This window comes from Tenrec ecaudatus, chromosome 1 (genome assembly GCF_050624435.1).
Source record: "Tenrec ecaudatus isolate mTenEca1 chromosome 1, mTenEca1.hap1, whole genome shotgun sequence".
NCBI lineage: Eukaryota > Metazoa > Chordata > Mammalia > Afrosoricida > Tenrecidae > Tenrec > Tenrec ecaudatus.
The window spans coordinates 312,281,346-312,309,313 of NC_134530.1; the positions used below are offsets into that span (position 1 = coordinate 312,281,346).

At 42.9% G+C, this 27,968-nt stretch overlaps 1 protein-coding gene across 1 annotated transcript in view; it reads right to left on the reverse strand.

Moving 5' to 3' along the window:
• Positions 1 to 27,968, reverse strand: part of CARMIL1 (capping protein regulator and myosin 1 linker 1) — a 396,892-nt gene that overhangs the window by 141,521 nt on the left and 227,403 nt on the right. Inside the window, exons 12-15 of the mRNA XM_075533230.1 lie at positions 14,108 to 14,194; positions 6,990 to 7,093; positions 2,615 to 2,692; positions 2,322 to 2,398 (exon numbers count right to left, since the gene is read on the reverse strand). Coding sequence (XP_075389345.1) covers positions 2,322 to 2,398; positions 2,615 to 2,692; positions 6,990 to 7,093; positions 14,108 to 14,194 — 346 coding nt within the window. The remainder of the gene's footprint in view (positions 1 to 2,321; positions 2,399 to 2,614; positions 2,693 to 6,989; positions 7,094 to 14,107; positions 14,195 to 27,968) is intronic.

The window sequence follows — 27,968 nt, forward strand, 5'->3', positions numbered from 1 at the left end:
TGTGCTGTCCTGCTGTCCCTGTCATCAGCAATGGGATTAGCAAGGTTGCCAGTGGAAGCTGTTCTGCATGTCAGAACAAAGATGATGTGCACAGTACTGTAGCCAGATGCCCCCTCCGGCATGCCACAGAACCACAGTGATGAAAGCTTCCTCCACCTCACACCCCTTCATCTATTGGGGACTCAAGGCTTAATTTTTGCTATTGTGCAGACCAACACCACTGTTAAAGTATTACACCAATAACCCACTCCCACGGAGTCCATTCTAACCCACAGTGACCCATCTGGACAGAGTAGGGCTGCCCCATGGGGTTGCCCTGGTGTGAAATCTTTACAGAAGCAGGTTGACACATCTTTGTCCAATAAAGCGGCTGGTGGGTTGGAACCGCCATCCATTTAGTTCATTGCAGCTGAGCACGTAGCCACTGCACAATCCAGACTCTTCTCAGGACACTAACAGCACTTTAGAATTCTTCATTTGGAAGGCACCAATGTGCAACAAAGCATGCCACCAAACTGGATCTGTAAAAATACTGTATAGACTCGTGTTTAAGCCAAGTTTTACAGCACATTTTTAATGCTGTTTTTGTGGTAGAATTAGGCTGATATTCGGGTCAGCGTATACGAGTATATACGGTACTTCAGCTTATACTCGAGTATATATGGTACGTCTTGTGGCTTTCATTAAGTTCATGAGAAAATAGAAACAGAAGCTCAGGACACTTTTCCATGAACTTTTTAAAATCCCTAAGTACAATGTTTTAAAAGTCAACCACTTAATATACAGATCACTTCTAATTTTAAACAATTCTTCGTGTTCCTAAACAGCATATGATGACTAAAGTATGGGAGAAAGAGGAGGAGAGTTACAGCCTCAGACACTCACAGGGGCGGTTTTACCCTGTCCTGTGGAGTCATGATGACTCTCAATGGACTGGAGGACACTGAGTTTGAATGTTATTTTCAATGACTCAAATATTGCTTATGACCTAAAGGTAATAATAATTAAGAATGCTATGCCTTGTACAGGAGCCCTGGTGGTGCGGTGAGCTCAGCACAGAGCTGCTAACTACAGGGTTGGTGGTTCAAACCCACCAGTCACTCTGTGGGAGAGACCTAAGGCTTCCTGCTCCCAGAAAGACTGAGCAGTCTCGGAAGCACTAAGGAACTGTTTCCCTCTGTCAGACAGAGGGCTCCTCTGAGTTCAGACAGACTTCGTTATCGTGGGATGTACTGTAGTAATACCTTAGAATAATGCTATACTTCACAGAGAGAGTCCTGGGCAGAAGGGAAAGGGAAGGTGGGGTAGAAAGGGGGAATAGATCACAAGGATCTATATATAACCCCCTCCCAAGGGGGCGGACAACAGAAAAGTGGGTGAAGGGAGACATCAATCAGTATAAGACATGAAAAAAATCAATTATAAAGGGTTCTTGAGGAAGGTGGGTGGGAGAGGGAGGGAAAAAAATGAGGGGCTGATCTCAAGGGCGCAAGTAGAAAGCAAGTGTTTTGGAAATGATGATGGCCACAAATGTACACATGTGCTTGACACAAAGAATGTATATATGGGTTGTAATAAGAGCTGCATGAACCTCCAATAAAATGATAAAAAAGAAAGTCCTGGTGGTGTAGTGGTTATGCTTTGGACTACTAACTGCAGGGTTAGCAGTTCGCAACCACCAGACACTCCATGGGAGAAGGAGGAGGCAGTCTCCTTGCCCCGTAAAGAGTAAAGATCTTGGAAAACTATGAGGATAGTTTTATCTTGGAGTGAGTTGGGATCTACTCAATGGGAATGAAACTCATTCATTTGAGAAACTTTTCATAATTCTTCTGTATTTGCCGGCATTCGAAGCTGTGGCTATTTATAAATTGTTACTGCTTCTCATCTGCTGTGTTATTCTGCAAACAATTATAAGTCAGAAGGATAGCGGATAGGCACTTAGATGTTTATACAAATTAAAATGCATGAGCTATGAGGTGACTGTTCTTGCTCCCCTGAGGCAAGTCATACTTACTGCCAAGTTCATGATAAATACCTCCTTCACCTTCTCAAAGGGTGTTTATGATTACCACCAAGAGTGCCTGCCCTTGAATGGGACATTATCCATTATCGCAGAGACCATATAGACAGGCTGCAATTATTGATAAGACTGTTAACTCAGAGTGGCTAAAGGTAACAAAGCCTGAACTTTCAAGGTCTACTCTTTGCAGGCAACAGGATAAAGGCAATCTTCTTTTGGCATGCACAACCATCACCCTTATCACCCGGTGTTCACTCTGCTGCAGCTTTCTCGGGGAGGCATTCCCAGATGACCATACCGGTGAGAAAAGACGCTTCTGGAGAGATTGAGCACAGCTAAATGTTGAAGGCATCCACGGAGGAGAGCGCCACACACCTGGGAAAGAAACAAGAAGCCACATTACCTGCAGGCTGCTACGAGCCAGACTCTACTTGATGGCAGTGAGCTTTTTTCTTCTGAGTTACATGAAAAGTACTTTATTACAGAGGAAGCCCTCAGCCCTCCCCCCAGCCCCGCCCCAGAGTGTACTATAAAACACACACACACACACACACACACACACACACACACACACACACACACACACATTACCATGTCCAGGGAGCACTCTGTATTAGATAGGTCCAGATGAGCAATAGCATTCGGCTGGGCCAAAAAGTTGTACATGTACTTGAAATGAGAAAAAAAAAACATATATTAGGGATCTAGGAACGCATACATACACACCCCCTGGCAGTTTTTAAAAACACCTTGCCTAGTGTGCCCTAAGATCATTCTTCACTCTTCCCAAGAGGATCAGAAGAATTTCGTTGCTCATTCCATTCTCTTCCCTGAGAGCCAAAATAAAAATTAATGAAATAAAATCGTGTTTGAGTAAAATGAGGCCGCATGGAATCCTGGCTGGCAGAGTCCCCCTTTGCCACGCTTGATTTGGTTTTCCTGATTAGCTCAGCTTTTATAATATCGTTTTGGAACAGTCCTAATTAATTTTTAACTCCTGAGATGGAAATAACACCTGAATTGCAGTCGCCCTATCAAAATGCTAATCATATTCTGAAAGTGTTGAAAGCACTCATTTGAATCTGGGCTACACGATGGGCTCAGACCATACTGTCTTCAACATACCAGGTTCCCTAACCTCAATTACTTCCAAAGTCTAACAAGACAGGCCTGGTATTATTATCAGTACAAAACAAAACTTGCGGCACAGCCACGACACTTCAGGCTTCAAGGGATAACAGAACCTACACTCAGCCCTCAGCAAGGCTATCAAAACAATGAAAGAGATCATTCTCTGTTGTTCTCCTCAACTCCTCTCTTTTCCCTTCCCTCCCCCACCCTTGTGAATCCGTGACCAATTATATATTATTGTTGTTGTTTCTTGTCTTACACTGTCTGTTTTCTCCCTTCACCCACCTTTCTGTTATTCGTTCCCCTGGGGGAGGGATGCTATATGTCCAACCTTGTGATGGGTTCTCCCTTTCTCTCCTTCCCCCCACCCCACCCACCCCTACTATCCCCCTACCCTCATGATATTGATACTCCCACTATGGTTCCTGAGGTTTTATCTGTCCTGAATTCCATGTGTCAAGAGCTCTTATCTTTACCAATGCATGTACTCTGGTCTAGCTGGATTTGTAAGGTAGAACTGAGTCATGGTAGTGAGGGGAAGAAGCATTCAGGAACTAGAGGAATGATGTGTGTTTTGTAGGTGCTACCCTGCACCCTGGTTGAATCGTCCCTTCTTGTAACCCTTCAGTGAGGGGATGTCCAATCATCTATAGATGGGCTTTGGGTCTCCACTCCAGCCCTACTCTTTCACATCAAGGTAATTGTTTGTTTTGAATCTGTTGATACCTGATACCTGCTCCCATCAACAACTCATGATCACACAGGTCAGTGTGCGTCTTCCATGTGGGCTTATTTGCTTCCCTGCTAGATGGCAACTTGTTTAACTTCAAGAATTTAAGACCCCAGATGCTAAATATTTTGATGGCCAGGCACCATCCATTTTCTTCACCACACTTGCTTATGCACCCATTGTGTCTTCAGCGATCGTGTTGGGAAGGTGAGTATCAAAGAGTGTCAGGTTATTAGAACAAAGTATTCTTGTGTTAAGGGAGACCTCGAGTGGAGGCCCAAAGTCCATCTGCTCTCTTAATACTTAACTTATAAATATATGTTGGCCTCTATCCCTTTCATTATAAAGTAATATATTTACATATATACATGCCTACAACTATACCTCTATAAAGAGCTTTTGCTTCCTTCTTCTTTCCTCTATTTCCTTTCACCTTCCTCCTATCCCGCTAGCATGCTCACCTTCCACTCAGGTCTCAGTAATTCCTCTTGGATATATTGCACTTGATTGAACCCCACCGGGCATTATGTGCTTTCCTCGTTATCAATTTTAGATCTCTTATTCCCTTATCCCCGAGTTTGTTGGCTACCCCCTCCCCTCCTCCTCTCCCATCCACCCCCCCCCCCACTGAACCACCAATCCCATTATTTTCTCCTTGGGATTGTTCATCCTGCCTACTTATAAAGATATACAACAGGATGAAAGAAAAACAAACAAACAACCCAATAGAAGGTTCCAGGTCTGTGTGCTGACCCTACTGTATGTTTTCCGATCAAGCCTAGTGACTTCGGAGCCCTGGTTGCATTGTGGAGTATATGATGGGCTACTAATCACAAGGTCTGCAGTTCAAAACCACCATCTGCTGTGTGAGAGAAAGATGAAGCTACCTACTCCCCAAAAGAGGTAAGAGCCTCAGAAACCCACAGGGGTAGTTATTCCTTGTCACTGAAAGTCAGAACTGACTAGACAGCAGTGAGTTTTTGAGTGGGCTTGAAAGTAGACTTGGTGATAGAGTGGTTAAGTAGAGCGGCCCACCAAAAAGCTTGCTGATTTGGTCTCTTCAGCTGCTCATGGGGGAAAGGTAAGGCAGTCTCCTTCCAAAAGGACTGCAGCCGTGGAAACCTTATGGTGCACTTGTCCTCTGTTCCACCCCAGGGCTGCTATGACTGGGAATCAATGTGATGGCAATGAGGCTTAGTAGTGGCTTGGAGAGGGAAGGTTGGGGTGGCCTTACTCTGGGCAGCCAGCTGGGGAAGCTCTACTCTCCCGGAAGTTGGTCAACACCACCTCAAAGGCACAGGCCCAGCGGGGCTGTTTTCCCTAAAAGCAAGGTGGTTCCAAGTTCTGGCTGCAAACTCCCAGGATCTCTCAGGAAATTGGATGCTTCCTCTCTCACACAGGCATGAATCTGCTCCCCGCTGGCCAGGAGCAAGCTGGGGCAAAATCTACCCTGGCCAGGAAAGAAGTCTGGGGCCACTTTGCCTGCCATGACTACTAATGCCGCTACTTGAGCAGAGCTTTCTATTTAACCTTCAGTGGCTTCTTGTATCCTTCTGAGGTAGTTAGTTTATTGTGCCAAGCTGGCCGATAAACACATGTGGGGTGAATTGAAGGGCGGAGGGATAAATGGCTTGGTGAGCTTTGCCTTTGGAATTCTCGGGTCTCTTGTTTTCTGATGGTTGGACCAGGGTGCAGCTGCCTTAGCAGTTCCCTGCTTTAGCTGGCAAGGCTCACTTCCTGCAAGACATCCCCGAGGAGAAGCCACATGGACCTACTCCAATGCAGCCCTGGGTGCTGGAGCAGCCTTCTGGAGACCCCGGCCAGCGCTGAGATGCTTACATGTTCACTGATTCGGCTTTCTTTCTGCAGTTGGCGTCATAGTGTGTGTTTTGTGAGATGGAGGAGGACTTTGTGGATTGATGTTGGACATATGGGTTAATGCTGGACTTGTGGGCTTGGGCAGCACTGGTTGGGATGTTTTCTTGATGTGCACTTAACCTTTATATAAAACTCTCTCTTATATATGAGTTTCTGTGGATTTGTTTCTCTAATGTACCCAGACTAACACACCTTCCCTCTGTGTTCTCTTAGGCTGTCAGTGTGATGTTTTAGGCAGTTCACATCAGACCCCGTGCTATTCCTTGGGAAAAGAAGGTGACAAATGAACTTGAAGAGAGACAGAAAAACAGCACCCTAAAAAACGGTGTTGTGTAACTGATTTCAAAAGCCAGCCAAGGGAAGTCAAACCAAACTACAATAAGGACTTCGGAAACATCCCCTGCGGATGGGGAAGGGGAAGCAGAAAAACACAAATAAGTCCCACAAAGTTATAGACTGAAAAGATAAGTCCTTCAAAGATGTCCCCTTTGTGTAAGCCTATCGTTACTGGGTTCTCTTCTACTCATGAGGACCAGAAGGGGTGGTGCAGCACACGTGGCAAGGATATCCTGCATAACCCACTCTACACATAAGTGTTGGCAAACTTTCATATGACTGAGTTCGTCTCATTACAAATCCTGTTAGTTCGAGGGGAAGCTTTTAACCTGTGTCCTCCAACTCTCAAGAGTGGCCCCAGTTTCCTCCTAACCTCACTCCCCAAATGTACTCATGGAATAAACGCCCACAGACTGTGAACCCACTGCTACTCTGACTCAGCCAGGAATGCTGAGAGGCAGAATCTCCCTTGTCCCAACTCCCCTTCCACTTACAGACCATTAAAAACAGACGATGTCCGCCACAACACTGGGCAACAATGAAATCATTTTTTATTACCCATCTTCCTTCTCCGGCCATTTAAAAAGTTGCAGTAATATTTTTAAATCAAAGCAAGAAACAACCCTCAGAAAAAAAATTTCCCAAAGAATTAGAACTTCAGCATCACTAAATTATAGGAAGGGGGAGGGGGAGCCCTTATAACGGACTACATTTAATTAATGAAGACTGCCAAATTTTCTTGAACACACTTAACCTTGGAAATAAATTATTTCATGATCTCACATTAGAGGAAAAGACAAGGTGATACATTAGAAAGCCATGTCTAGACGCGCGTCCAGGTCCATTAAGTACAACTGACTAGGTGGTGGGAGCAAGGAAAAGTGAACCTACCGAGAGGTCATCTCCACGCAGGACGTTCCCTGAGAGGTCTAGGTGGAGGAGGGTGGTGGCGGTCAGCGGGTTGGCACTGAGTGATTGAGAAAGGCTATTCACCCCTGCAACAGAGACAAGACCCAGGTTCAATTCCCGCTCCAGGAAACAAGATGAGGTCTGACAGTTTCTATAGATGGCCCAGTCCAAATTGCAGGACTGAAGTTAGCCATCAGCACAGACCCACAAAGGTAGCTCTCCGCTGTGTCATCTTTTGCTACGCCCTCAGGAAGAACAAGTTAGTCATAAGTACAACCATCTCTTTGAGGAGGAGAGAACAGAATGCACTCCATTTCGCGCCACCTACTTGGTGTTCTAGGAAAGAAACGATTCTGTTCTGGCTACAAAGCATGTTTTCTTTGAATGATGCAAGCAGTCGGGTGGACAATTTTCATTCTTCTTTTAAATCCTGCCAGGTGATTCTTGGCTTAGGGCTTAAATGAAGCCGTGTTTAAATGAGGCATGCCCAAATTCACACGCTTCAGGCTTCTTAAAGTACCAGGAAGTTAATACAGGACTATGCTCGCCGACTTAATGTAGTACACTCTGGATAACACCGGGGATCACACTGGATTTTATGAAGATTGAGGAGGGAATCTCCACCTACGTAAGAAGTAACTGAATAGGAAAGTGGACCTTTTGGTTAAAGACTAGCCATCATTTACATATATAACATCAATGTGTCATAACTAAACTGACACATAGTACCTCAGAAAATAGGGAAGGCAAGTGTGGAAGGCAAGGAAGGAGCCGTGTTCTGGTGGATGTGGGTCATGGTAATTGGCCTAGGTAACCACTTGGTCAAACAGTATCTTCTGATGGGTGGATTTTTTTATAAGGTCACCACTTTCTAGTAGAAGTTACAGGGTCACTGCATGTTGGAACCGACTCAATGGGAATAGATGTGATTTAGATCAGTGGTTCTCAACCTTCCTAATGACATGACCCTTTAATACAGTTCCTCATGTTGTGGTGACCCCCCAACCATCAAACTATTTTCGTTGCTACTTCATCACTGTCATTTTGCTACTGTGATGAATTGGGAGACCCCTGTGAAAGGGTCATTCGATCCCCAAAGGGGTCGTGACCCACAGGTTGAGAACCGCTGGTTTATTAGAGGCTATATAAAATGGATCTCTGGTTCCATGCTGGACTGCTAACCATAAAGGTCAGCAGTCAAAACCACCAGCCATTCTGCAAAAGGAAAGTGAGTTTCTAATCCCATGAAGATCTACAGTGTCAGAAACTCACAGGGGCGGTTCTACCCTACCCTATAGGATGGCTATGCACCAGAATTCACTCAATGACATTGAGTTTGAGCTTGGTTTTGAATGATGGGTGCTATAGGCCTACCACCTGTCAGTTTCTGGTATTGTGGTACCTTTTGAGTCCCAATGATGCTAGAGCCTACACCACTCATTCTGTTCTGAGTTCAGCAGAGCTTCCAAGCACCAGAGGCTAAAGAAAAGGCTCTGGCAATGTAATTCCAAAATGTCATGCACTGAAAACCTCACAGAACATATGTCTACTCTGATACTCTTGGGATCCCCATGAGCCCCATCTACTTGACAGCATCTGTTAATTTTTTGGTTTTGTTGTTGTATTTATATCAAGATAAAATGGAGACCCAGAACAATCTGGTCACAAATTTAGAGTCTGGAGAGGCCACGGCACTCTGAACATTACTGATAATTATCCTGTAGATAAATAGAGAGATGGTATAGAAAAGCTACCCATCTCTACTAGAAGTCTGTTTTTTCCAATTCAAAATATTTCAGAAGTATGGTGATTTAAAAATTGAATGTGTATTTTAAAATTATATAGCTTTTCTTGTTCTTTTGTAAAAGTATATTTTTCTAAATTATAGTCTATCTGAACAATATACTAAGAAGAAAATGGGAAGGGGGGTTCTAATCCACATTTGGATTGAGCATAGAGCAAGGGGCCAGGCCTGCCAGTATGAGCCAGATCTAGCTATGTCGACAAGATTAGTAAGGGATTCCAGGGAAAATATCTAGAATCTCTGGTGATGCAGTGGGCGAAGCACTGGGCTGTTGACAGGTTGGCAGTTCAAATCCACCAACAGTTCTGAGTGAGACAGATGTGGTAATCTGTTTCCATGAAGATTTATAGTGTTGGAAACTTTATGGGAAACTCTATTCTGGTCTATAAGCCTGCTATGAGTTGAAATTGACTAGTCAGTAGTGTTTTTCTGTTTTAAAAGTTGCCCTGTAGGTAAAGCAGCTTACATGTTGGGCTAGTAACCATAAGCTCAAGAGTTCTAAACCACCAGCTGCTCCAGGAGAGAGGATGAGGCTTTTTACTCCTGTAACAAGTTACGGTCCTGGAAAGCCCACAGAGGGAGTTTATCTTGCTTTTCTGGGTTGCTAAGAGTTGGAATTGAATCACTGAATCGCTAGCATGGAGTATCTGAGCTGAGGGCTGTATGTGCCCGACTCTACACCCCATCTCCACAAAGGCCTCTCCCTGAAGCACCACCCTACAGCAGTCTTTTGTTAATAAAGCCACAGTATAGCGCAGGGGGTTGTAGCCCTCATCCTTTCTGAGTTATGAGAACAGCAAAGCGACAGATGGAAACACATGCCACAAAACTCCCACCAAATGCTGGAGTTTTCAACCAGGAAGATCCTCCCACTAAAGTCACACCTGGAAATGGAACCTTTAACCTCTGGAAATGTGAGGAATTAAAATACAATTGTTCTTTGACTTTAAAATACTGTAGTATTTCTGGTAGGGCAACCCTAGGACTAAGACGCTGCATCAGCTTCTTAAAACTCAGTCCAGTGGGGCAGACAGACATTCAAATAAGCCCAATCCTGGAAGTGCTACCCAAAGAGGTAGGAAGCCAGGAATTGCCAATGAAGGAGGTGGCTTGGTTCACTGGGACTGTGTTAGGAAAGAGCAACCTGAAATGATCTCCACACAAAAGTTCATGTCTCTATGTACCTTATACAATTCTTTAAGTGACCGACTTCCTGATACGCATAGTACTCGTGCATTTTTTTCATGTAATAATTGCATGGAAAACATATTGAGAATGCCAGGCTCTCATCAGGAAAAATCATTTGTAAAATAATTTCCGTAGTGAGGTATAACCAAACTGGATAAATAAATCCCAAATTAGAAGAGCAAATTAGTCCCGGCAGCAAAATATTCCTTGACAAGTGTAGGCGCTTGGCAGTCAGCCAACGTGGGACCGGAACCAGAAGAGAATCCTGTTATCAGCTCTGCTTCATGCTCCTGGACTGAAGGGCTCCCTCCGCTTCCCCCTCCCTCTGTGAGCCCATGCACTCACATGCGGCCTGTTTTAATCAGCCCCCTCATGGCAGGAAATTCCAGAAGGGTAGGATGGCAAATAGCAGGGCTCTTACAACCCCGATGCAACCAAGATTTACATGCCATTGCTCTACTCTGGCTGCCTGGGGATTCTGACCCGTCTTCACACCCATTATTGGCATGTTTACAGCTGGAAAAGGTGGTACCACATGGCCCTGCCTTGACATAATCTAGCAACCAGCAGCACATTTGCTAGAAATCCAGAGAGCTATCAGTTAGCTAACATCCGAGGAAGAGAAAGGGTATGTGGAGGCCAGTGGAAGTGTCACTGGAAAATTAAAAAAAAAAAAAATCTTGAATCATAGAGTCAAGAATCTAGATATTTTCATGTTAGTCAAAGTCACTCCCTAAAAGCTTAAAATTGAAATTTAATGTGAATTCATTTGAATTTGAAAACATTTCCGATTCTCTGGGAACAGTTATAAGAACCATGAAAATTTTGACGAAGTCAATTTTAAAATTGAAATACTGTAAGAAAACATATTTAGGAAGGGCCATCTGAAATTCTTTTAGTGCTATGTTAACAAACACCTATTCCTAAGACACTTTTGTTTTGTTGTTGCTAAATCATTTTACTGGGGGCTCATGCAGCTCTTATCAAGATCCATACATCCATCCGTTGTGTCAAGCACATTTGTACATATGTTACCATCAACATTTTCAAAACATTTTCTCATTACTTGAAGCCTTTGGTGTCAGCTCATTTTACCCCTGCCCCATCATCCCTTCCTTATGAAGTCCTGATAATTTATAAATTATTATTTTTTCATGTCTCACACTGACCAATGACTCCTTTAACCCACGTTTATGTTGTCCCTTCCCCTGGGAGGGGTTTAAATATAGATCATTGTGATCGGTTTCTCCTTTCTCCCCCTACCTTCCCCTTACCCTCCTGGTATCACTAGTCTCATTATTGGTCCTGAGGGCTTTATCTGTCATGGAATCCCTGTGTTCCAGATCATATCTGTACCAGTGTACATGCTCTGGTCGAGCCGGATTTGTATGGTAAAATTGGGATTATGATAGTGGGTGGGAGGGAGGAAGCATTAAAGAACTAGAGGAAAGTTGTAGGTTTCATCGGTGCTATACTGCAACCTGAATGGCTTGGCTCTTGCTTGTGACCCTTCTGTAAGGGGATGTCCAACTGTCTATAGGTGGGCTTTGGGTCTCCATTCCGTACTCTCCCTCAATCACAGTGATATGATTTTTTGTTCTGGGTCTCTGATAACTGATACCTGATCCATGTTCACACAGGATGGTGTGCTTCTTCCATGTGGACTTTGTTGCTTCTTAGCTAGATGGCCCCTTGTATATGTTCAAGCCTTTAAGACCCCCCCCAGATGCCATATATTTTGATAGCTGGGCACCATCAGCTTTCTTCACCACATTTGCTTATGTACCCATTTTGTCTTCAGTGATTGTTTGGGAAGGTGAGCATCACAGAATGCTGGGTTATGGGACCAAAGTGTCCTTGCATTTAGGGAGTACTTTTTTAACGTATACAGATTTTGTGGCAGAGAACAATGGGGTGACAATGTGGTGAGCAGTGTGGGAAGGGAATATTTGGCCATTCTCATTCACCAGGAAACAGGAATCATCACCTCCTACTCCCACCCTCTCACCACACTTGGAGGGGGGCAGGGACCTCAGAACCAAAAGTTACCCCAGGAAGGGTAACTGGTCACCATGTTCCTCTATGTACTCTGTGGTGTTTAAAATAAGTAAATAAAATCCAACTTAAAAAAAGAAAGCAAAACTCTAACCTATAAAGAGTTAACATATACCTATGGAGCACATGATCAACTATTAATATTCTCACAATACCGAGACTGTAAAAACCAGTGGCAAACAGTCCAAAGCTGGAGGAGAATGTTGAAAGAACCACGGACTACTAAAATAACAAAGCAATCCGTACTGGAAGAAGCAGGAGTTCAGTGCGCCTTAGAGGCAAGGATGGCAAGACTTTGTCTTCCATCCTCTGGACATATTGTCATGAGAGGCCAGTCCCTGGAGAAGGACATCATGTTGGCAAAGTGGAGCGGTGGTGAAAAGGGGGAAGGCCCGCAACGAGATGAACTGACACAGAGACTGCATCAATGAACTCAGGCACAGCAAGAGTTGTGAGGGTGCCACAGGACCGGGCAGTGTTTCCTGCTGTTGTGCACAGGGTGGCTATGGGTTGAAGTCAATTCAATGGCACCTGACTACAACAACAACAACAACAGTATTTTTAATAGTCTCTTCTCCAGCAATGCAATTCACAGGCACCAATTCTTCTTTGGTCTTCCTTAACTTTCACGTGCATATAAAGCCATTGACAAACCCCACAGCTTGGGTCGGGCACACCGTAGGCCCCAAAGTAACATCCTTGATTTTCAATATTCTAAAGAGGTCTGTGCAGCAGATTTACCAGCTTCCCTCAAGGAGGAGAGAATTCTACCACTGAACTACCCACTGCTCCCCGACCCCCCCCCCAACATGATTGATGGATAGAGAAAACCATCATTCAATCATAACTAACGTGAAATGAGATCAGAACACTATGCTGTTAGACTAACAAACAATGAAAGAGCCGAATAAAACTCATGTCATCAACTCAGAGCGATGCTATAGGACAGAATAGAATGTTCCCTGTGGGTTTCTAAAAATGTAGGTTTTTTAATGAATAGAAAGCATCATATTTTCCCCCAAAATAACAAACCAACGTACTGCCATCAAGTCGATGCCCACTCACAGTTATCCTATAGGGCAGGGTAGAACTAGCCCTGTAGGTTTCAGAGACTGGAACTTTTTTTTTTTTTTAACATTTTATTAGGGGCTCATACAACTCTTATCACAATCCATACATATACATACATCAATTGTATAAAGCACATCTGTGTATTCTTTGCCCTAATCATTTTCAAAGCATTTGCTCTCCACTTAAGCCCTTTGCATCAAGTCCTCTTTTTTTTTTGAGACTGGAACTTTTCACAGGAGTAGAAAGCCCGTCTGTCACCTGTGGAGTAGCTGGTGGTTTTGAACCCATGACCTTTCTGATTATAACCAAACTTGTAACCACTACACCACCATGGTTTTGGGCATCTTTCTTCGGGTGGGTGGAGGGGTTATTTTAACAGAATAATTGTTACTTTAACAGAATAACTGGATTTGGTGAGCAATTGAGATGAGGGAGTCCATAGAGTTAGGGCTGGATCTAAGGAAGGAATTTCCAGAGATGGGAAACACCAAGGGTCCACCTACAGTGGTGATCCATCAGTTAGGACCAATGATTCCATTGAAGCAAGCAACATATCGAATATATGCGGGACAACCAAAACTAAGACATGCCCTACTTATTTCTCCAAGGTTAAACTGAGAGAAAACACGACCAGTTGCCTCTGGTCATGTGAGACGCGGCTGGAGGGAGATGGGTGAAACATGTGGAAAGGGTTAGAGATTGCATGTGTATTCCAGAATTAATCTCTCCTCTGGAAGTACTTAACTTTAGGCATTCAGAATTCAAATGACATAATCCCTTTATTTTCAACCTGTCCGAGCACCAGAATATGAGGGAGCACTTGGGGAAATGGAATTCAAAGATAAAGGAATTGTCCCATAAACTGCATCCCTGTGTGTATATTTTTAAACCCAGGCATAATGGGATAATAATACTAACTATCAACAGTAGTATGGTGCAGCAGGAACACAAGAGATCCAGTGTTAAATAAGTGATACTGTACCTTTAGGTGATAATGAGGTTTTGGATAAATTCAAATGCTTTAGTCCCTTTGGGAGTTTGGCAAACTGAATACTTAAAGAGGACACACCTGAAAAAAAAGGGGGGAGAAAAAGAGATGATTAGACTTTGGAAATTCTCAGACTTGCATGCGTTTTACAATGCCAGAACTTTACAATTTTCCTCTGATATTTTACTTGTCCCCAAGTAAATGTCAGTCCTTATTTTTTAATTATCTGCCATCATGTCTGTTTTTCTCTCTGTCCCAGCTAGTGCTTAGGAAGCTGAGAGACTGCTGAATTAAGTGCTCCAATACTGGAGGTTTTACCATTCGAGAAGCTGGGGGGGGGGGGGCAGGTGCAGCAGAGCCCTTTTCTTGGTGACCATATCACAAAAGCAAAGCCTCTTGGGAAGAGTGATATGCTCGCCAGCCCCTCCCATTTCCCCCTTTTAACCTCTGTCTTAATGAGTTGCTTTCTCTTCTGGATGAGCAGGTGCCTGCTATTTAATTACTGTCAAGAAGAGGTGTAATATTAACTATTTGGATAACAGTTTCACTTTTACCAGATGGATTCTAATCCTTAATTGGTTTATGGCTAACCACCTCAGACATTTGTCAGTATATTTTAATTTCTTGGGGACAAGTTGTGCACCTTATAACAGTTCACCAGGGGTGCACTGTGCTTTAAGGTGAGGTATTTTCTAAATGTAACGTTCAGAGTGAGAGAATGGGAATTCCGCCATTTTTCAATGCTATATATTTAATTTTTTTTTTTTTACAGAAAAACATCACTTTGAACATACTCTCTATTATACTTAATACATTTGTCAAATCTACAATTCCTTTCTTGGAAACAGTTTTCAAACACATCTGTATGGATGGCTGAGAGCACTTCCCTTGTTTCTTTCTTCCCTCTTTTCCATCGTAAAATCTCTGTCCTTTCATGTCTCTCTGCATTTGCAGAATCAAAAAGAAGTGGCATGGCGTGTGGTCAGGTGAGTAAGGTGAGTGGAGCAAGAGAGGCAGGCTGTTTGTTGCCCAAAACTGGTACACTGAGATGGCTGCGTGTCCTGGTGGCAAAGCCAGTCTGTTGCACACTGTTACGCAATCTTTTCAGAACCTCTTCAATAAAAGCCTGATTAACAGTTTGCCCTGGTGGAACACACTCCAAATGCACCATTCCCTTACATAAAACCAGCAAACAAACAAACAAAAACACGAGCATCATCTTTATCTCTGATTTCTTTCACTCGATGAGCTTTTTATAGACTGAAGTGACAATGGTGTCTTCCACTGGCTTGACTGTTTGCTTTCAGGGTCACAGGATAGCTTCCTATCTCCTGACCAGTAATAAACCTGGGGAAAAGTCTGGGTCACTTTGGAGCCAGTTTTTGAAAGCACGGTTCCACTCTATGCTTTTATGCTGGCCAGTCAGGCCCCAGGCACCAAGTTTACAGCAACCCTGCTCATTCTCTTTGCTGCGAGGAGCACCATAGAAAAGTCTCTATCAACTTAGAGAATACGTATGCAGCAAAGGACCGAACACTGCTGTAAATGTACATGTTAGTGTGCTTCCGATGAGGCTTAAAAAGCAAATGAGGAAGGAGGACTGGATGTTGGCGGGATGGTGCTTTTTATGCAGTAGCACACAGCTTGTCTGAATGAAACTGAAATGTTGGGTGTCTGGGAAAACTTACAAGCGATGGATGTGGATATTTGGCTGAGGCGATTTTGAAACAAAAGACCTGTCCATGTGACTCCCAGCCTAAAGGATGAGATTCTGATTCGCTGAAGGCTGTGGATGACAGTCGGAGCCCAAGGTACATTTGCGAGATCTACAGAGGAACTTGTTTGTTCGTATTAGGATTTATCTTAGATGTATTTTGTCATTGGGGGTGACCCTCTTGAAATTTTGTTACAGCTTTGTCGATTTTCTGTATATGAAACCCAGGCTTGATGAACCTATAGAGACAGCAAGTAGAATAAGGGTTTCTGGGGAATACAGTGGTTATGGGGGGGTGGGGGGGGGTGGTAAAAGCGAGACGATGTCAAGGAGTCCAGGAAGGAAGAGAATGCTTTGAAACGGATTGTGGTAGCAACTGTACAATACTGCTTGATATGTTTGAACTATGGAATAATATGGTATCTGTATTAGCTCTCCATAAAATGGTTGTGGGGGAAAAAGAATACACAACAAAAAAGAGCCCCACTCAAAGATAAAAGATGAGAAAATGAGAAGGACTTAAAATAAAACCAGAACGTAAAGATTGAGAAAATTCCATAAAGTTTTTGTTGTAACATTAAGGACATTCACAGTGTCCAAAGAGCAAGAGGACTGTGCTGCTGCCTTGAGCTAAGGAGGTAGACTGCTCCGGCCAACGGTCAGGAGAGCAGAGCTTGTCAGGGCTAAGGGGTGAGAATCACTGCAGAAATGGAACAGGACAAAGGAGCCGCCCAAGGCTGAAGGAGCTGAGCTGTCATTCCAGGGAGCCAGGAAGACATAGCTAAACCCCGAGCTAAGGGGCCTCTTCCCAGTCTCTAGAAAATATGGTCAACGCCCAGAGTCTAGTGAGCAGGGTCCCTGCCTAGATGGTCCAGAATGGAGGACTGTTTTTAAGTCTGGTGAGCCAATGCCATTTATTCTGCCAGATTCCAAACTTGCTCATTGCCCACTATCCCTTATTTTTCTCCACCTTATTTATCTATTTATTTATTTATTTTAAATGAAACTGTCTACCTGTGACTGTCCCACATTTGTCCTTTGGAAGCAGGTAATGTGTGTTCCACATTTCACGAGCTCACAAAGGAAGAGGAAATTTGCACCGGGATTGAATATGCCTCGAGTCTCATCCATATTTGACTTAGATCACTCGGAAGATGAGACTTTAGATTGAAGAGGTGATTAAAGCCTATGATGGGGAAGGTGTCTTACAAGTGGGAAGGACATGAATTTAGGGGTTGCAAAGGGTAGAATGTTATGGCTTGAACTGTACACCCCAAACATGTGTTATAAATACTAAACCCTACAGCTGCTATCAGACCTGATGGTGTAGGGGGGTATGCATTTGGCTGCTAACCCCAAGGTTAGCAGTTTGAAGCCACCAATGGCTCCATGGAAGAAAGATGTGGCTTTCCATGCCCATAAAGCAGTGGTTGTCAACCTTCCTGATGCCATGACCCTTTAATACATACCCTTTACTAATGTTGATGACCCCAACCATAAAATTATTTTTGTTGCTAGTTCATAATTATAATTTTGCTACTGTTATGAATCAGGTGACTCCTGGGAAAGAGTCCTCTGACCTCAATGGAGTCACGACCCACAGGTTGAGAACCGCTTGCATAAAGTGTTAAATTCTTAGAAACTCACAGAAGCAATGTGACTCCGTCCTATAGGGTCACCACAAGTCAGAATTGATTTGATGGTAGTAAGACACCTGTAACGCATTGGGAATAATTTCTTTCTGATGTTAATAAGGCACTACTATAGCTCCACAAGTGGAGTAGAGATAAAAAAGCAGATTGTGCACGCAAAAACAACAACAAACTCACAGATTGGGGAAGATGCCAGGCCACATAAGATCACCAAGAAATGAAGACACAGAGTTGAGGAGAAAGCCCTTCTGTCAGAGCCGGTGCCCTAAATTTCAATGCCTTACGTCCTGAACTGTGAGAGTGGATTTCTTTCTCTTAGTTAACACCATCCACTTAGCATATGTATTATAGCACCACTACAGAAGACAACAGATATTTATGGGCACAGGAAATAGAAGACAATATAAAATCAGTGTCAAAAACATGTCAACTTAAAGAAAAAGAGCAAAGTTCCTAATGAAACACAATTTACCAAGATGTGGTGAAACTGGGTTCTTTTATGGACCTTTTGCCTTGGGTCTTTGGGAAAAGAGCTTAAGAAAATATTTCCCCTAAACCGTTGCCCTAGTTTCTACCCCAGAGAATGTGTTACTTTTGTCCAGGTCGGTTGACATTTTCTGGGTAGACAGCAACAGCGAAGTGTAATACTGTTTAACTCAGGGTTGCATCTTGCTATAGGACTAGTATGCAACTTGCAGGGATTGGTTAACAGACTGTGCAAATGAAGTGAGTTGTAGCCTACCATACAAATGACGTGTCTGTGGCCTACTGAGAGGGTCATTTGTAGCCAGATGGTCAGATATAGAAGCACTGGTGGTGTAATGGTTATGTGTTAGGTTGATAACCTCAAGGTCAGAAGTTCTATACTATCAGCCACTCTTTACGAGAAAGATGGGGCTTTCTACATAACAAGTTACAGTCTTGAAAATGCACAGGGGCAGTTCTACCCTGTCATACAGGGTCACCATGAGTCAGAATCCACTAGATGGCAATGAGGTTTTTCTTTTGGGTTAGTTATGGTCCTGGTGAAACGGACAGGAGTTTTGTGTATTTAAGTGGCCAGCCCACTGATGTTTTTTAGAGGCAGAAAGAGGCAGGAATAAAGTTAAGGGACAAATATGCGATGAGAAATGAGAGGGAGATAGAAAGGAGCCTCCTAAAAGAACTCTGACACAGGTTGAGGTTTGCAACAGGGAAGATGGTAACAGTCCCAAAGAGGGGTCCCACGGCAGAGCTGGCAGTGACAGGCAGCAAGGCCGAGAGGAGCCTGTCCTGAGCAGACCTAGAGGAGGCAGGCAAAACTGAGAGGAGCAGAGAAAGTCATCCTGTACTGAAGAAGGGAGACTTTGCCTACTGGTTTCCTGATTCGCTCCCAAGCTGTAACCCTGTTCCTTCACAAGCTACTTAACTGGAGGATGGTCTACGAGTTCGTGTGGCCATCTGCAATGGCTTACCAGACCCAACGCTGTAGTAGAGAATGCCGTGGGAAGAGTGGCTGGTGGCAGAATTGGTAAAAAGGGTTGGAGAGAGTGGGGATATGCCTGATCTCCACCTCACAGGGATCAGCTTGATATTGAACTGATAAAGTTAAGACGCTACCACTTCACACTAAGATTAAGAGCCACGCAGTCTTCATAGCCCTTATTGATCCAAGAAAGTACATGGATTTTACAGCATCACCATAAAAAGCAAAATAGGCCAAATACAAAAGCTGTTGTTAGGTATCTTCAAGTTGATTCCAACTCATAGCAACAGAAAAGAATGACCTGAAAAGAAAGTGTTCAAAGGCTGTATTTCCAAGGCTGTAAATGTTTCCGGAAGCAGGTGGTCACACCATTCTCCAAGGGAGTAGTGGACTGATTCTCACCCTCAACCTCTTCGTTATTATCAGCTGAATGCTAGAACCACTGCACCAATCAGGGCTCCTGTGTACAATATACAACACATCCTAATAATGTTATAATGATGTCCAGATATCAACATCCCCAAAGTGGATTCCATGTCTTCAAATCACTCTGAAATGACCCAGATCAATGTTTTATTGGTTCAAACTTACAAGAAAACTGAATAATTTTACCAAAGTTGTTTTGCCTTATTCTTTTGAGAAGGCAATTTGAAAAGTTTAACATATTTATGTGTGTCTGTCAGCCACACCTGGACTCACCGCCATCCAGGTGATCCTGATTCGCAGCCACAGCTACGTCACCCAGAAAACTGAAAATGCCCAACATCAGGCCCAAGGCCTGATGAGAACCATTAGACAGCACAGGAGCCGTGGTGGTGTAGGCGGTTATGTGTTGGGCTTTTAACTGCAAGGCCAGCAATTTGAAAAATGAAGCTTTCTGCTCCTGTCACGAGTTAGTCAAAGAAACCGACAGAAGCAGTTAGACATGGTCGTAGGTAGTCCCTATGGGTCGGAATCAACCTAAAGGCGGTGTGTTTGGGTTGTTGGTGCCGCCCATCCATCTGTTCCTCACTAAACCATAAGCTATTTTTATTTCAAAAGGAAGAAAGACAAAACAGAATGGATAGTCCGGCAATATGCTTCTCTGGAAATCTAAGCTTCACTCCCAAACTATTAAAGTAATAACAAAAAGTAAAGCTACTAAACTAAAATGGAAAATTAAAATCATGTTTCCTTATTTAAAACAAGAAATAAAATGAACTAAAGGTAAACAGAGTCCAAGGTAAAAAATATTAAAGGTAGTATTGTCAAATATATGATAGTATTATTAAAGTACTTTGACCAAGTTCCAAATTAAGTCACTAGAAATACATAGTGGCTGCTAAAGACCCCACTGGATTAAAATGTGTTTACACAGAGTGCAGTATAGCACCGAGGAAACACGCAACATTCCTCTAGTTCCAGAATGCTCCTGTCCCCGTTCCCCTCCTCCACCACCACCAGCATGACCCAGTTCTACCTTACAAATCCTGCCAGACCGGAGTACGTACATTACCACAGATAAGAGCTCTCGACATGGAATCGAGGATAGATAAACCCCTCAGGGACAGTAGTGGGAGTAATAATATCATGAGGTGGGGGGCTGATCACAAGGTTGGAAATATAACCCACCTCCCCACGGGGACGAATAATAGAAATGTGGGTGAAGGGAAATAACGGACAATGTAGATGTGAAGTAACAATAATAATATATAATTAATCAAGGATTCAAGAGGATGGGAAGGGAAAAAAGAGGAGCTGATACCAAGGGTTCAAGCAGAAAGAAAATGTTTTGGAAATGCTGATGGCAACATATGTACGTGTGCTTGATACAATTGAGTGATGGATTGTTATAAGACCTGTAAGAGCCCCCATTAAAATGACTGATTTAAAAAGGGGGTTGTAGATTCTAGAAGTTGTGACAAATTTCTGCTCTTGGCGAAGTTTGCAAAAACGATGAGCGTTATAGGTTTTGATGGTTATAAGACTGCTCATGTGTTTTATGACCCAGTTTCTTTCTTGGGAACATGTTTTGGTTATGTTTCTAGGTATCTGCCTATCATAAATGTATTTCTTCGTTAAAGCAATGTCCTTGCTAAGTGCTAATGGAATGAAAGGTAAAGTGTGGGAGGGAGGGGAGGTCTGTCACGGAATTGGTCTCCTAAAACAAAATGAGAGCTGAGCTGATCTATGGAAATCTCTCCCTCCGCAGTATATAAACTGGAGTAAGAATGTATATCCAATGGTGTCAGGTTAGCAGCCCTTTAAGTCAAATCATTCTATGACTTGTGAAATGCAATAAGGATTCGTGGTTAAAGAAAGTGCTATTTTTATCTCTAATATATTAAATTCTTTCTTAGAGACTGTTTTGTGTATTTCATTTGGTAATATACTTCACACATTCTTTTCCACAGATTCCTAACTTTGGGGGATGTAGCATACATTGTGTATAGGAACACCAACTTGAAAATAAGATCTTAAACCCAAACTAGAACCTGTGCACACCCGGGTTCAAATTGGCTTGTGTGATCTGGGGAGATTGACCAAATTTGCATCTCATTATTGGAAGAATAATAACTCTAATAATAAGCCATGGTGTGAAGTCACTTGCAAAACAGGTACAATAATTTGTTGTAAGCTTTGGCTCACGTACAGCATAATGAGACATCACGTGGCCCTGCACAACCTTCACAGCCATTGAGCCCATTGTGGATCTTAATTGACTTCCAATCTAAGGAGCTCATGTTCTCTACAGTACACATGACATTACGTTGTGATCCACAGGCTTCTCGTGGGCTCTGTTCTTCCTAGTCATAGTCTGGAAGCGTCGCCGAAGCCTGTCCACCAGGGCGACCCAGTTGGTAGAAATACTAGTGTCATGAGCTTCCAGTATCATGGCAACATGTAAGCCACCACAGTACCACAGGCTGACTGTCGGGAGTGTTAAGGCTAAATGAGACTTAAATGAAAAATCCTTAGCACCAAGCCTGACATGCAGTCAATCCCCCATGCATGTTGGCTTTCATATTGTGCATGACCAGGCATATTTTAAAAATGTTCCTCAAGAAAATAAAAAGAACCCGTTAGTTCTGAGGTGGTATCACCAACACACTTGAGCAACTGGTCAGGGAGGCTGACTCTCTGAGTAACATTGGGCTCTCCCATGGAAACCACCCTGATGTGGGGGGTGGCCTCTGGTGAAGGTTTATTCAGAGACAGGAGAACTACACACTGACAAGGAAGGCTAAAAAGGTAGAGCAACACAGAGAAGAAAGATGATTTTAAAGACAGCCATTGAGGAGCCCGAAGCAATGTGATGTTTACCCTGGGGAAGAGAGCATTGGTAATATGACTAACTTAGGGGTAGTAGCACCAAAAGTCTCCGAGAAAAAGAAATTACTTGCTCTGCATTTTGGGGGGAGTCCCTGACCGGTTGGAAGTTCAAATCTACCTACAGGTGCCTCAAAAAAGAAAAAGAAAAAACAAAAAGCCCGGTGATCTACTTCTAAAAATGTAGCCAGCAAAAACCCTTTGAAAAACAATTTGATGCTGACACACATGTAGTTAGCCTTAGTCAAAATCTACTCGATGCCCCTGGGGAGTCAGGTGCTTCCTGAAGCTACCACCCAATGGGGTCAGAGTGTAAACTGACGACCAAGAAGAGATTCTACACAACAAAAACGCAGAGATGTTTCAACTTTGGGCCAAAACCTACTGTCGACTCTCTCCCCCTAAATAAAGCAAAACACAGCCTTGGGCTGTGAATGAAAAGAGAATTTCTCATGAAAAGCATTCATCTGGAGACTGACTAGCTGAACGAGTCCTCATGTGAGTTTGTTTTAGCCGGTGTCAAATTTATTAGAAAAAAGATGATCTTTCTTTTTTTTTTATTGCTCCCTTCAAAATGAAACTATGATCTCTCTCTCTCTGCTTCTAAATGTTTTTGCCTAATAAAAAAGCAATTATAAAATGTTTAGCATCATGATTTGCCATCTGATGTGATTAATTTACGAACACGGTAAATTAAAGTTGACATTGCAGATTTCACACATTAATCATGTACTCATTTAACAATGTATGATATGATACCATCTAAAATGCAAACTTTCAGAGAGTCTGGCATCAATATGATTCACATGGTAGGCAGAAAACATTTTTAAGGTAGATCTTTACTAATTTGAGGCATCAAGATCAATAATTTAACAGCATTCTGCCTGCAGAGTTCTAGCAGCAGCAACAGGGTTTAGGGAAATAAAAGGGCTCTTTCTCATCTTTAAGAAAGCACAGACCTCAACATTGCAGATGCCAAATCAATAGAGATGTGTTAAAATCTTTAGGTTTCCACGGACTCCCATAACGCCTATGAAGAATTCAGAGACATGACAAGTAATAAGGGAATAAACAAATAAAATACAATTAAGTGTTTCTATTTTTAAGAAGGCGATGGAAACAAAGACAACCATAGAAACTGCTGAAAATCTAAATGTACAGTTTAGAAAAAATATTACTTTTCTGTGTGTAACCTTTAAAAAGGGGGGTAGGGTGGGGCTCAGGGGACACTGTAGGTCTTAAGCATTGGGTTATAAACCACAAAGTACAACTTCTCCCCTTGGGGGAAAGAGGAGGCTGCCTACTCCCAGAACGACTCCCAGAGTCTTTGAAACCCATCATCGGGTCACTACCAGGCAGAATCAAAGGGACAGCAGTGGGTCTGGAACCAAGAAAAGATTAACTAAATGGGACCAGCATGACTAGAAAAGGCACTCTCTGTTTCATGTCTAATGTCTGTCTTTAAATTTTGATTTACAGAAATATGGTGACAGACAATGGAAAAAGTCATCGATTTTAAGAGTGCAACTCAAAACCAACCACTTCCTCTTCAAAATGAAACCAAGAGAGTCAAACGAAAAATCACAAACGAACGGTAAGAGGGACTGATGAGCCATTGATGAACAAGCACCATTGTGTGCTCTTCACCCAAGTCCTCACCCATAAAATACAAATCAAACTTGTAATATTTAACTTCACAAAGCTATCGGATGAATCAAAGGAAGGACATTTAGTGAGCACATCATGTCTGCTAGACTAATTCTTATCTTTTAACAGGGATGATCTCATTTCATACTCATTGTTGTCAGGTGCGGCTGAGTCAGTTCATAGCAACCTAATGTACAACAAACAGAAACTCTGGTCCCGTGCCGTTTGAGCCGTTGCAGGCACTGCGTTGGTCCATCTTCTTGACAGACTCCACTTTTCCACGGACTGTTCAAACACAATCGAGTTTTACCAAGCATCATGGCCTTTTCCAGGGACTGGTTGCTCTTGTCCAAAGTCTATGCGACCAAGTCTCCACATCCTTGCATCTGAGGAGCATTCTGGCTACACATCTTCCAAGACAGGTTTGCTTATTTTTCTGGCAGCCCATGGCACTTTCAGTATTTGTTACAGACACCATAAATCAAATGCATCTTTTCTTCTTCCGTCTTCTTTCTTCAATGCCCAACTCTCACATACATAGGAGGTGATGAAAAATACAAAAGTTTGGGTCACGTGCAACTACCTTAGTCTTCAGAACAATGGCCCTGCTCTTCAAGGCTTTAAAGAAGGCTGTGCAGCAGATTTGTCCGACACAATACATCATTTGATCTGACTGCTGCTTCCATAAGCAGCACGGATCCAAGGAAGATGAAATCCTTGACAACTTCTATCTTTTCTTCATTCATCATTATTTTTTAGAATATCTTTATGTGCTAAGAACTATTATTACCTGTTTTAAAGATGAGGTGACTTCAGCAGAGAAAAGTTAGGTAACTTACCCAAGCTACCTACCAAAAGTGGTAGAGCCTAGAATTTAAAATACTCACTGCCTTCAAGCCAATTCCGACTCACAGTGACCTTATAGGGAAAAATAGAACTGCCCTGTGGGTTTTCAAAGCAGTAAATCTTTATTGGGGCAGAAAGGCTCATCTTACACCCATGGTGTGACTGGTAGATTTGACTCACTAGACCTTAAAGCCAGAGCGTGAACAAATCTGGCATGTTCCTTGCCTTACGTGGCCACTTTCAAGTGTGACTCCTATACACGGTGTCTCTGCTTACCAAATCATACTTTACAGCAAGCCCCTTAACACAAGGCTGGAGGCATGTGCTCTGTACACGGGTATGGCAAGAAACCTGAGCTATAAATAACAGAAACATGGTGCATCCACATTCCTAGCACAAAGCCAAACTTTCTGAGAATTCCCAGATAAGTCCCTGAGGAGATGGTTCAGGTGAAGGCTCAAATTCCATTTGGTGTTTGACTTCCGCAGAATTGTGGGTGACTTCGCTGCAAAGACCACATTTGCTTGTGTTTCTTCGAGTTCTCTTCTCTGATGAGATTTATATACTATACAATCTCATTATAAACTTCTCCCCATGGTTGGTTTTTGTTTTATTTTCTTTAATGTTTCCAAACACAGAACATTCTCAATGCAGTGTCAGACACAAAAATCATTAAAATGTTCCCTAGATGAAAGCTTCAATAACTATTTTACACTCAATTAAATGTCCTGTGCCATTTTCATTCATGAGTGGGGAAGCTATCATTCATGCTCAGACAGTCTGCGGGAACACAAAAAACCTAAAGGAATTTGTTTTTTTACCTTTCGAATGTATGCATTTATTAATGTGTTTTAATCATTTTGTTGGGGGCTCATTCAACTCTTTTCACAATCCATACATACATCCATTATGTCAAGCACATCTGTGCATTTGTTGCCATCATCATTCTCAAAATATTTTCTTTCTGCTTGAGCCCTTGGTAGCAGCTCCTCATTTCTACCCTTCCCTCCCCATTTCCTCACAAACCCTTAATAACTTATAAATTATTATTATTTTGTCATATCTTCCAGGGGTTCTCAAACTATGGCCCACGGGCCACATGCGGCCTGCCAAGGACATTTATTCAGGCCGCCAGGTGTTTTTGCCCCATTTTGTTTTTTACTTCAAAATAAGATATGTGAAGTGTGCATAGGAATTTCATAGTTAAAAAAAAAAAATCTATAGTCCGGCCCGCCAACGGGTCTGAGTGACAGTCAGCTGGCCCCCTGTTTTAAAAGTTTGAAGACCCCTGTCACTGTCCCAATGTCTCCTTTCACCCACTTTTCTATTGTCCATCCCCCAGGGAGGGGGTTATACATAGATTCTTGTGATCAGTTTCCCCTTTATATCCCACCGTACTTCTACCCTCCCAGTATCGCCACTCTCACCACTGGTCCTGAGGGGTTCATCTGTCCTGGATTCCCTCTGTTTCCAGTTCCTATCTGTACCAGTATACATCCGCTGGTCTAGCCGGATTTGGAAGGTAGATTTGGGATCATGATAGTAGGGAGGAGGAAGCATTTAAGAACTAGAGGAAAGTTGTATTTTTCATCGTTGCTACACTGCTCCCTGACTGCCTCATCTCCTCCCCATGACCCTTCTGTAAGAGGATGTTCAGTTGCCTGCAGATGGGCTTGGGTTCCCACTCCCCTTCATTCACAATGATAACATTTTTTGTTCTTTGATGCCTGATATCTGATCCCTTCGGCACCTCGTGATCACACAGGCTGGTGTGCTTCTTCCACGTGTGCTTTGTTGCTTCTCAGCTAAATGGCCGCTTGTTTATCTTCAAGCCTTTAAGTCCCCAGACACTATATCTTTGGATAGCAGGTCATCATAAGATTTCTTCAGCTCATTTGCTTATGCACCCACTTTGTCTTCAGCGATCGTGTCAGGAAGGTGAGCATCATGGAATGCCAGTTTAAGTGACAAAGTGTTCTTGCAGTGAGGGAGTACTTGAGTGGAGGCCCAATGTCAATCTGCTACCTTAATACTAAATCTATAAATCTATGCACATAGATCTATTTCCCCATTCTTATATATAAATCCATTTACATATATACACGTCTGTATTTAGACCTCTCTAAATTCCCTTTTCCTCCTAGTTCTTTCCTCTATTTCCTTTGACTTTCCTCTTGTCCCACTAGCATGCTCAGCCTTCATTTGGGTTTCAGTAATTCCTCTTGGTGTGTGCAGAGGGCTCAGACCCAGAAAGTGAAGAAAGTTAGGAAGTACTGGAGTCAACAGATATTCAAGGGCAGTTCCAGAGAGAGCAATGAATCTGAAAGCAGTCACAGAAGGTGCAACTATTGGTCTCTCTTCTGTCCAGAGGAAACAAGAATGAAGAAAACTGAAGATACATGGAAACAATTAGTCTAGTGGGTGAATGGGCAATGTGGATGTCAGCCTCTATGACCATGACACAAGAAAAACTAGATGGCATCGAGCTAACGCTGCCAACTGCTCTGAAAAGGATCGCATTAGAAAGTCTTGGATAGAGTGGGCGAAAAATGTGCACAAAATTCAGAGTTATAAAAAAAGACCAGCTGACCAGTTTGGATAGAGATTGGCAGAACTCCCAAGAATATGGCCCTTAGGCCTCCTATAAATGAACTCACCCTTCTGAGTAAATTTTCATCTAACTCAGTGGTTCTCAACCTTCCTAATGCCACGATCCTTTGGTACAGTTCCTCATGGTAATGGTGACCCCAACCATACAATTATTTTTGTTGCTACTTCATAACTGTCACTTTGCTACTGTTATGAATCGGGAGACCCCTGTGAAAGGATTGCTTAACCCCAAAAGGGGTCGCAACCCACAGGTTGAGAACCACTCGTCTAACTAATAGTCTATATGGAGAACAACAGCAGTAGGCAGGTACCGACTCAGAATAATCAATAATTTGAAATCAAATGGGCGGGCACTGTGTCAATTCACCTCTCTGAAGGTATTCCACCTTTTCCCCAATCCTGACCTGGTCCTTTTCTGAGGACTGGCCATTCCTGGTGACAGATCCAACGTATATGGGCAAAATGTCGCCATCTGTGGATCTAAGGTGCATTCTGGCTGTACTTCGATGACACATAGCATATGTGTTTCTTCTTCTGGAAGGCCATTATATATATTCAATATTCTTCACCAAAATCATGATTCAAATGCATCAAGTGCCTGCAGTCTTCTTT